The following is an 11,000-nucleotide window of genomic DNA, read 5'->3' as shown; positions in this document are numbered from 1 at the left end:
CTCCAAAATTTTAAAATTAACAGTATTAATTAAATTAAAATAAAGAAAAAATTTCAAATATAAATAATATTTTAAATACATTGAAATATATAATAATATATATTAATATTAATATATAATTGAGGTTAGGGTGGGGTGGGGACTTCATTCCCCATCTCCATCCCCGACCCCAATCCTGACCCCAATCAAGGATTCCTATTAATCCCCATCCCCGGCCCCATTGGGTTGGGGAGGTCAGGTACTTGACAGGATGGGGAAAATTTCCATCCCTAGATATGTATAGTGAAATATGCTTTGCTGGTGCAACTTGGGTGGGCCTACACACACACACACACTAGTAAGCATGCACGTGCTTTACGTGTGACAATTCTAGATGATGATAATGATAGTAATAATATATTCAAAATTTTCTATAAATTGTATGTATTTTTACTTTTTATTATTAATCAAATGCATATTGCAAAATCCAAATCTAATTACATAAACACCCCATCCAAATATGTGATAATCTGATCAAGTTGTAAAGTTTCAAGTATCATTAACAGGCATACCTGTTTTGCTAGACTTTTCTTTTTGTAGTATTTTTTCTTTTTGGTGTATCTTTTTTCTTTTGCTCATTTATCAAAAAATTGTAAGATTTAAATAGAGGGAATTGAATGAGGTGAAAAGTAGTAGTTCAATTTATAACTTAAACCTTACAATTAAATAGGGATACTTTAGTCAAAAAAAAAGTTTCACAATTGTATTCATATTTTTAATAGTAGTGTAAATATAGAATTATAGGTGTGTTCAACTTTCTACATTTTTTTTGTATAAAAATAATTCTAATATATTACACTTACTTTTTATTTAATATGATAAATATATGATATTATACACGTGCTTAAATGTTTTTTTGAAAAATTTATGTATATATTTATATATTTTATTAATTTTATTATTTATTTATGACATTAAAGATTAATACGTTTATTTATTTATTCATTACCAATAAAAATAATTCGTGTTTATCAAACATAGAAGTAAGGGTCCGTTTGGTTGCCGAGAAAGGATGGGACGAGAAGAGATGGGATGAAAAAGGATGGGACGAGAAGAGATGGAATGAGAAAGGATGGGATGGGAAGGGAAAATTTATTTTCTCATTCCTATCACACTATGTTTGGTTGTTGAGACCAGTTATCCCATCAAATTTGTTCCTAGTGTTTGGTTGTTAAGACTAGTTATCTCACCTAAATCCAGAAATTACTTGCAGTTTGCATAACTTGCTTTGATTCATGAGGTTTCAAATTCCTCCTTTTGCTCCTCGCAATTGACAAAAAGGTGCAACCCAGATAAGTTTGATGGAGAAATAACAATAATGCCTCTATTTGAGAAAGAACAAATTGATTTCTTTCTGGGAAAGAACAAAATCAAACCCATATAAGTTTGATAGAGAAATAACAGTAACACCTCGCATAAATTTTAAGAAGAAATGGCAATCTCAACAAGTTGATTTCTCTCTAGTAATCTAAAAATCCTCAAAGAGAATAGTCTATACCTATGAATTTACTAGATTGTTAAATCTAAAAAAATGAAGACCTACTTAAAACTTGTTTTTGTAGCTAACCCAAAAAATTGAAACTAGTAGCATCTCTGTTCCATTCAACCAGAACCAACAATTAGAAGCTACTTTGTTTACTCAAAAACCTTGTAGTCTCTACTAGAAACAAAAGACTCGCCGGAGTTGGTTTCTCATCGAAAAAATGAAGACAAAAATACCTTTCTATGATGGAATTGACGCAGTGTGACGCACTTGACCGGGCTAACTATACAAGCACCTAGACGATCGAATCAGCTTCGGACTTGAAGCCTCACGAAAAGAACTAGGCGTAGAGCCTTAGAAGAGAGAGAAGTGAATAAAGAAATTCTTGTGTGTCTCATTAAACTCAAAACATAACTATTTATAATACATACTGGTAGTTTTGTAGAATAACTAGGAAATTTAAACTTGTAAAACAACTAAAACAACTAGGAACTGGGCTTGTCGTCCGATGTCCATGCCTTCGATGCCCACCGTCCGATGTCCACCAACATCCGAGGTCGGTTGGCATAAGGAGTCTGCCCTTCTAATCTTGAGCTGGCGCCAGTTGGTTCGGTGGGTCCCATGCTGGCCCTCCATCATTCTCCTCCACTTAGAAAGAATTCGACCTCAAGTCATGATCAGGATAGGCAAGCGTCGCTTTCGAAAAATAACGATGAAGATCAGCAACATTAAATGTTTTGGAAATACCCATGTGATCTGGCAAGTCCACTACGTAAGCGTTGTCATTGATCTTCTTGATAATCTTGTATGGGCCGTACTTCCAAGGCTGTAGCTTGCTATGTTTCCCAACGGGTATGTGTTCCTTCCTTAAGAACACCATGACTTCATCACCGATGTCAAACACCTGGTACCTACAATGCCTGTCAGCTGCAAGATTATACTTTGCATTGGTCCTTTGAAATTTCTGCTGTACTTCCTCCTGTACTGACTAGATCTGTCCGGCTAACTGCTCTGCCGAAGTAATCAAGATCGGTAAAATTTAACATTGCATATATTATTTCTTTTATATACCAAACTTAGAAAAAGAAGGAAAAGATCTCATCATAGAAAATGACCAATACACCCTTCATGGGAAAGGAAAAATATGAAACATAGAAAAGAAAATAATGACGTAAATCGGCAAATATGACTGCATATATAGGGAAGGTGTGGGATATAGACATTTGATATATCATTTCGTGTGGGTGGGTGTCCGAAACATGAAATACAAGCCTTTTAGCCCATTTCATGGGGTAGAATAGACAGGACCCATTCGGCCATTCCCTCATGTATTAAAAAAAAACTAAAAGGAAGGCTTGCGTTAGGTGATTGATACACACCTTCCCTTATCGATACGTTGAACCTTGGGTATAGGTCATGAATGTGAGCCCATGGATCTTTAGAAAAGGATAAAATTATGGAGAATGGAAAAACAATGATGTAAACTAAATCTGTGTTTGGAATATGTTGGAAAAGCATTTTGTTGTGAGCAGACCCCAGCTCATCGGGTAAGGCTATGTTATGAATTTAGGCAGTTTGAGTGGGTGGTTCATTGGTATATTAGCTGGTTTGCTCCAGCATTGTCGTGAAGCTGATTCTCACAACCACCGATTTGGGGAGGGGAGGGGGGATTAATGATACGTGGCACCAAATACCAAAAAAAAATCTAGGCAGTTGAGACACACTAGGCAAAATACATGTTGTAAAAAATTATCCAATGGATGTTTTATCAGAAAAGAAAAAAATTCAATGAGATGGCTAAACATTATTAGGTTTAATGGGCCTCACGGGCCCAAGATTACGAATCCAAGGCAGGGAATCTGAGTATGGTAAATTTAACGGGCCCCTGAGTATGGAGTAGAGTCTCCAAGTACAGAATCTGAACCAGGCCCAAAGCCCACGACCACCAGTGTACAAGGTTTTCATGAGGAAGTTAAAGCAATCTAGTTATGATGAGTTGTGTTGTGTCTCACTTGCCTACTGATGAAAAAAAAAATAATAATAATAATAAAAAAAAACCTATAAATACGAGTGTGAATGAAAAGCTAATCTTCTTACCAAAAGAAAAGAAAGCTGATCGTTCGATTGTTCCCTTTCAACTCTTCTTTTCTCTGCCCATGGGGGTGGGCAGATCCCATCAAAGCAATTCAAAAGACTTGGATTGTCCCATTTTTTGAATCCAGTCAGCACTACACCCTTATAGGAAAAATGAGCTCACATCTCTGCACTACAATGCCCCACAGCATATCCCTGACGTGTATTAGGAACATCACCCGATGATAGTATCAGAACTGATGATGTCATTATCAGGAGATGTTTCCAATACGCGATGAGGATGTGCTGTGGGGCGGAGATGTGATCTCAGAAAAAGTGACCATAATTTTGCATAGAGCAAATCCAGTTTTATTTATTGAGTACTTGAACAATATATTATGAGTTTTCTATTTTTCTTTTGGTAATGATATTAAGAATTTTCTAAAGACATGTAACTTGTCTTAAAAATAGAGATGACAATTTTGTGAAAATTTTTGGGTATTTAATTTGTCCCAACCCCAATAAGACTTGTTTATCAAAACCTGATTCAAAGTATTAAAAATATAATGTGTATCAAAGAGACAATTTTAAAAGAAGTATAGGGATGTACTTTGAATGGAGTGAGACAGTTCATGGCGGGTTTATTTGGGCAATTTTTGCAGATACCAATTTTTGTACATACGTACACCCTAGATGTTGCCATCCCTACCTAATCCAAAATCAGTTATACCATGATCGTAAAATGCTCTTTTTAGGTAAATAATGAATTTGAGATACTTTATTACAAGAGAAATATTTATGTAAAGTTGAGGGTAGGAAAAAAAGAAAAGACTAAGGCCCCATTTGGTGTGTCTTTCCGCACAGGCCATTGGATTTTTTAAAAATTCGGTAATTCATGTTTGCATGTTCTTCCATTTGATTGGAGAAAGATCTTTCTGCTAAAAGACCATGGCCCGAAATGACATGAGAAGCTCAATTTGGACTTATTTTAAGAAGCTAAAAATGAAGCTTCTTGCATTTTTGCCTTCCCAGCTTCTTACGATAAACTCGATTCGGGCTTATGAAGAACGACTCCAACCAAACGATCTTTGGACTTCTAAGATCTTAATGAAAAAACTCACAATGTTGTTAGCTATCAGATCTTCCATATATCTTGCAAAAAAGACTGGACACCTAATTTTCTTTTCCTTAATTCTATCTTTTTCCACATCAATTCTCTCACTAATGTATTCCATCCATCTTTTATCTCCAATATAATATGACAATCCCTGAGGTGACGTATGCCTCTTGCCTGGATGAAAAATGCCTAAATAAACGTTTGAAGATATCATAGATTTTTTAGGGCTACAAATGCATCGGATTTAATCCTTGCAAACCGTAATTTGATTTTGATTCGTCATGTCAGAGTCATATATCTATTGGGTTCGACTATGATTCATTTATAATAACTGTATCAAATTGGAACAAAAAACATGATTCATATAAAAGCTTATCAAATCATCCATGTTACAATTGGAACTGTGGTCATATCATCTTCTTACGCTTTACTATTTTTTCGCGCCATCCTGTTACCACAGTTGAGTCCCATTCCATATGGAGAATGTTACTGGAATTACTGCCATCATCTTCCCACCATTCAAAGCCTTGTTTTATTACTTCTGGACAAGAACTAATAAAAATCTGGACAGATGGGGGCAAAGCCAACCGAACCCTTTTGCATACTCTCCTCAGTTTTGGTAGACAAACAAGTGACAATTTAGATAAGCAAGGGAGGTGGACAAAATCATGATGATCATCAACTTGGTTAGAGGAAGAGCCCACCATCTCATTCTTCTCTTCTCCTTCTTCTTCTTCTTCCTTCACTATCTCTTCAACTCTCAAACAATTACTGACATGAAGTGTTTGAAGATTGGGTAGATGCAGAATCATACACCTTGAGAAGATAAATGGCAAATTATCACAGCAGTATACATGTATGCTTGTTAACTGATTGAGGCTTTGAGGTGGTGCTGCTCCCTCCCAAATGCTTCTCAAATTATCCAGGTTTGAGAGATCTAATGTTTGTAGGTTGGGTAAAACTTGACAATGGGTTGCCATGAAACTGTCGTTTAAGTCATTTCCATCTATCACACTTTCTACTCTTTCACAACCTTTAATATAAATCTCCTTTATCCCCTTGAAATTTTCCATGCCTAAATCTGAAAGTTTTCTAGGAGTTGTACAACCTTCTAGAAACAACTTGGTAGCACGACTTACTGTAACCCTGATATCATCATTGGGTAATAACTCAATGCTGTCTAGAAATCTCAATCTATGCTCCCCAACATCAACTAATGGAGAGAACGACATCTGATCTTTGACATGGTAACCAATAGAGAGGTGAGACGTTTTCAAGCGTTGAGTCTTGACTGCAAAACTTTCTTGGACAAATTTGAGATAAGAATCCAGCTTGGGGAAGTTCATCTCAAGACGAGTAAGTTTGTTCAAGCTATCAACCTCCTCAGCAATTGATTCTCCAATCTCAACCCAATCCTCATCTAACCCTGGACCAACGTTGTCTACCCTTAGATCTTCTAATAGAGAAAGCCTTGATAGCATTCCACGGGGTATCATCCTCTTACCTTCCACCACTACTGATCCTCCATACCTACTAAATATTACAATCAAGCTCCTAAGCCTAGTTAGTTGCCCAACCTCTGTAGGCAAGTATTCCATCTCACCTCCACCAAGATGAAGCACCTCAAGACTCCTGAGACATCCTATTTGGGATGGACATTTACGTAGGCCTGTATACATTGCATATAACCCACGAAGGTTTACGAGGCATGAAATCGATGGCGGTAAATCATCTATACCAGTTTTTGATATGTCTAGAACTCGAAGGTTATGCATGTGCTCAAAGAATGACTCTGGAATTCTCTCCAATTTGGAGTTCTTTTGAAGCAACAATGTCAAGAGTGAGTCACACTGGGGCCTATCAGGTAGGTAATAAAGGTTGCCATTTTCCATCAGTGAGATCCTATGTTTCTGTTTCCATTCCTCCACGCATGGAGGATCTTCCATCTCCACTCTTGCTCTTACTAAGAATATACCACTCTCTCCCTCATCACTAGGGAAATTATCTAATGTTGATGTTGCTGGTGATGTGATTCTCAATGCTAGATCTCTAATCACATCATGCACCTTCACACATTTATCCCCATGCCTATCCTTTGTAAACTCTAACAAAGAGGCATTGCAAAGCTCATCCACTATAGTATATCCTCTATTAATTGCATCATCCAAACTTTGCACCACCCCATCACTGATAAAACCCTCCCCAACCCAATAATATATCAATTCCTCAATTTTGATCATAGAATCTTCTGGAAATAATGCACAATATAAGAAGCAATTCTTCTTCCTTTTAGTCTTTAGTTGATCATAGCTGAACTTCAAAATCTTGAAGACAGAGTCCTCCTTATCATCAATTATCTCATACTTGGCAGAACTCATCTCATAAAGTGCATTCTTCCACACATGAACATCTTTCTTCTTTCTTAAAAACCCTCCAATCACCTTGATGGTGAGTGGCAAACCTCTGCACTTTTCAACTATCTGCTTGGCTATGCCTTGTATCTCTGGAGCATCCACAACTTGAGAAACTACTTCTCGAAATAGCTCCCACGCTTCTTTCTTCAACAACACATCCACCTTAATCTCTTCATCAGTTTCCATTTTATTACACACATTAAAGGATCGAGTTGTTAACACTATCTTGGATCCGGTTCCTCTGCTCTGGCTAGGGATCCCTACACCTTCTAAATCAACATTATCCCACATATCATCCAAAATTAGCAACCACTTCTTATTCTGTAACTTTCCTAGTATTTGCCTTCTCACACTATTATTACCATGAGATTCTTCACCACAATTACCAACTCTCAAATTCAACCGTTGAGCAATTTGATTTTGAATTTTTCTCACATTCCCATCTTTTGGACTTGATCATCTTCAAGGCATTTCAATATCTTCTTTACTGTACGAGCAGTTGACGTCTCGCTTTTCATTTGTGGTGCATGTACTCGCTCAACATTCTGTAATGGTGCATCAACCATCACTCCATCCTCGAACTTGGCTTCCTCTTTGAGCCTGGAAATCTCATTTCTCTGAGTTGCTACACGCCTGCCTAGACATACTCGTTGCCAAATGGCAAACCATTTTCTGGGGAGTTGCCTATATTCTTCAAAATCTGTACACAATGTGCTATATTCTGTTTCGAAACGTCTTAAGTAGTCAAGCCACTGTGAAGTTTCAGGAGTTGGCATTTTTGACACTGTGTCTTCATTTATCTTTCTTTCAATCCGTGCCTTCTTATTTGAGAGATGTTCTTCTTCCCTATTGAGTTCTTCAAAGTTTTTCTCAAGGAAGAAAGCTTCTTCAAATCGACGTTTCAGAAAACCGCATAAATGCTTCCCTAAAATATTCATTGTTTTAATTTTGCCTGCAACTAATAAGAAAAACCAATAATGTAGTAAGTACATATATCCCCGACTGTAATATTACACCATCAATAATCAACATACCACAACTTTCGTGGTAAATTATCACTTAAATGGTTAAGACCTTTTTACACCTGGATAATTGTTTCCCATGTAAGTGTATCTATTCATGTTCTTTTATTTCTTTGGCAAATCAGACAATGACTGTTTCAGCCATAAAATGTCATTATTAGAAGGAATAATTTTATCTCACTCAAGTGTTGGCAATTTCCCCCAGGTGGAACAGTTACTTACCCATTTAGGAGATCGATATCACTTGCTTGGGAAAATAAATTTTTCAGACCTCACATAAATATGAAAAATCAACATGGGCTTCATGGTCAATGAGAATCAAAATCCCATTGACCAACTTTTCCTCCTCTCAAAATCCAACAAACCAATGGGCCCTAAGATTAAGATACTTTTATCACTAAAGAAAGAATAAGAAAACAACGAATTCCAGAGGGAAAAAATCATAAAGGTAATAATTTTGTAAAAATTAATGCCGTACCATATTACCATTACTGTTCTTAGGATCAACCTGGTTCAGACGGTTGTGTTATTTACATGATGAATCACAACTCAGTTCTCAGTTCTGTGTCTCAACACTCAAACATGGAGTGCCAATTGGCTCAGATTGGTAAGGTCTATGGCTGATTGTAGCATGGACTTGGTATCAAATCCCGCTGACTTCAGGATTGTGGGATGGATTATCCCCTTGTATAAACTTCTGATCAATCAACTGGTATCCTAAACGTGATAACCAATTTGTTATTAATCAAAATTCATGGGTGGGTTTTGATTGGTCAATGTGCATCATAGATTTTCCTAATAAAAGAAAGAAAAAATGAAAAGAAAGAAAATCTCTCAAACATCAGTTCTAATATGTCACCCACATTCTTGCCCACCCACACGTGTATTGGGAACATCTCCCCGGCGAATGATACTGAAGATATTCCCAATGAGAAACTGTAGTGTCTGGTGGGTAGGGATGTAGGAGCAGGTTGTGGGCAGAAAATCTTAAACCCTGAAATATAGATAACCTTTTCAATCTTTTGATTTTTTCTTCAAAGTACTTTTAGTGGGTCAAGGAATCAGCCCTGATATTACATAGGTTTCAGATTTGGCCATATGGGCCATAACACTTTGGAATTATATCTGGTTAAGAGATCGGTCCAGATGGTTGGACGTTCAACACTGACTCGCCAGTCCTAGCATGTTTGAGAAAGAGAGTAAAATACAAACAGTCAAAATGAAGTGGTGTCTAGTGACTAGTGGAACCGTTCAATAAATGTAAAACAAAAATAAAGGGATAATTAAATACCTGGTGAGGAAGGGATAAATAGAAGCAAAACCTTTTTTGGGTAGACAGAAATAGAAGCAAAACTTGAATACTTGGCTCCTCAATCTGCTTTAAAGCGACAAGAGTGATCCAAACTGTAGATTTTAACCTTGGATAGAAAGAAAGACCCTTTTGAAGATGTTCAGAGAGAAAAAGAGGAGGGATACACTTCCTATATCAAACTCTTCACAATAAAGAAATATGATCTGATCTCTGTTATTATGCTGCTGAGAAAGAGCCTCCTCAACCCAGAGAGAGAGAGAGAGAGATTGACTTCTCTGCTCGAGGAGGACGAGAGAGATATGAGATCGGGGGGAGGGGGTAAATCTATGTACCTTGCAATTGCAAATTTGCAATGGAGAAGAATCACGAGAGGATGAGATCTCCACGTTTGCCAGCTATTATTATTTATATATACATATAATATATCCCTCTTCTCCATGACTTCATATATGTGAGAGAACCACGAACACTACTTAATTTTATATATTTAGTACTGCCATGGACCAAAAGGCCCACAATTTTTTTTTTTAAATGACATGGTTCACAATTACTGAGCTACTATTGTACATAAATCCAACTACTGATCAGAAACATTCAAATGGTGTCTAACGAAGTGGTTAAAAAATTGAAAAGAAAATGAAAATGAAAACAAAGAAAAGTGATGTTCATATCCAGCCTTTAGAATGTCCCATGCCAAATCCAGTGCGAGGCAGCAACTCATAAGTCATTAACCGTGGAATTTATTAAAAACTTACAGAACTCGTCTGTCCTGCCACGTTCCATTGTTTAAGCTTGTGCAATCTCTCCGCTATTGTTCCTATAATTTGGAAGTGGAAGGAGTGCAAATACAAATATGTGCAAGTTAAGTCCACATCATCGCAAGTCAATTCCCAACATGGCAAGTTACCATGGTTTGCATCATGACATGGCATTTGATCAATATAACAAATTATCATCTCAATCACAACGTCCAAGAATCTCAACATAACAAGTCATCTTTTCAATTCTTAATGCAAGTCCTCAAAATCACATCTCAATAAAGCCATATGTAGCAAGTGCCAAGCGTGCCATCAATTCATGTATGAATGAACTTCCTAAGCTCAAGGCGCCAGAAAATTAATAAAAATGAAAAAGAAAAAAAGATAAAGAAATGCAAAAAAACTAAAAGATGTCATTTTCATCCATCCCCAACTCTTTAATTTTAAGGCTAGGGGTAAAGTAGCTGATTAAGGTTCACTAAAAATAAGTTGCCTTTGGTTGATTGTTACTCCATTGAGCCACCTATGTTCACACATTCACTTCTTACAACCCTTGAATGGACCTTAGCCTTCCTCCATGAAGCTTGAAATTTGACCCACAAAGTAAATAGCACCCCTTCTCAATCTCTTTGGGGAAAAAAAATTCAAAATTTAAGTAACATGAATCTCTTCACATTAACCATCTATGTTTTAGGCAAGGGGCAATGAAAGCCCTAAGGGATCCATAAAAGGGGAGGCCATCTTTGGCCCAACAATTACTCTAAGCTGCCCATGAGCATACT

The 11,000-nt window shown here is 36.8% G+C and overlaps 1 protein-coding gene across 2 annotated transcripts; it reads right to left on the bottom strand.

The window, feature by feature from the left end:
• Window positions 1–1,917: 1,917 nt before the first annotated feature.
• On the bottom strand, window positions 1,918–9,822 carry LOC104599110 (putative disease resistance protein At4g27220). 2 transcript variants are annotated; one of them, XR_016082256.1, is made up of 2 exons: window positions 9,440–9,822; window positions 1,918–2,533 (listed from the first exon to the last, which is right to left on the bottom strand). XR_016082256.1 is itself a non-coding variant. In XM_088897306.1 (2 exons), the coding sequence occupies exon 2, from the start codon at window positions 7,415–7,417 to the stop codon at window positions 5,120–5,122; it is 2,298 nt and encodes a 765-aa protein (XP_088753432.1). In that variant the 5' UTR covers window positions 7,418–8,084; window positions 9,440–9,822; the 3' UTR covers window positions 5,024–5,119. The 2 variants fall into 2 exon arrangements, 1 of the variants encoding a protein (XP_088753432.1); XM_088897306.1 differs by lacking the exon at window positions 1,918–2,533 and adding an exon at window positions 5,024–8,084.
• Between the last annotated feature and the right edge of the window lie 1,178 nt (window positions 9,823–11,000).

This window comes from Nelumbo nucifera, chromosome 2, assembly GCF_055504915.1.
Source record: "Nelumbo nucifera cultivar China Antique chromosome 2, China Antique-T2T, whole genome shotgun sequence".
Classification (NCBI taxonomy): domain Eukaryota; kingdom Viridiplantae; phylum Streptophyta; class Magnoliopsida; order Proteales; family Nelumbonaceae; genus Nelumbo; species Nelumbo nucifera.
Note: the sequence above shows the minus strand (reverse complement) of the source record. Positions and strands in the feature narration are given on the sequence as shown.

What these genes read in the sequence shown, in the direction of transcription:
- LOC104599110 (XM_088897306.1), bottom strand. Translation starts at nt 7,417, where the DNA reads ATGTGGGATAATGTTGATTTAGAAGGTGTAGGGATCCCTAGCCAGAGC.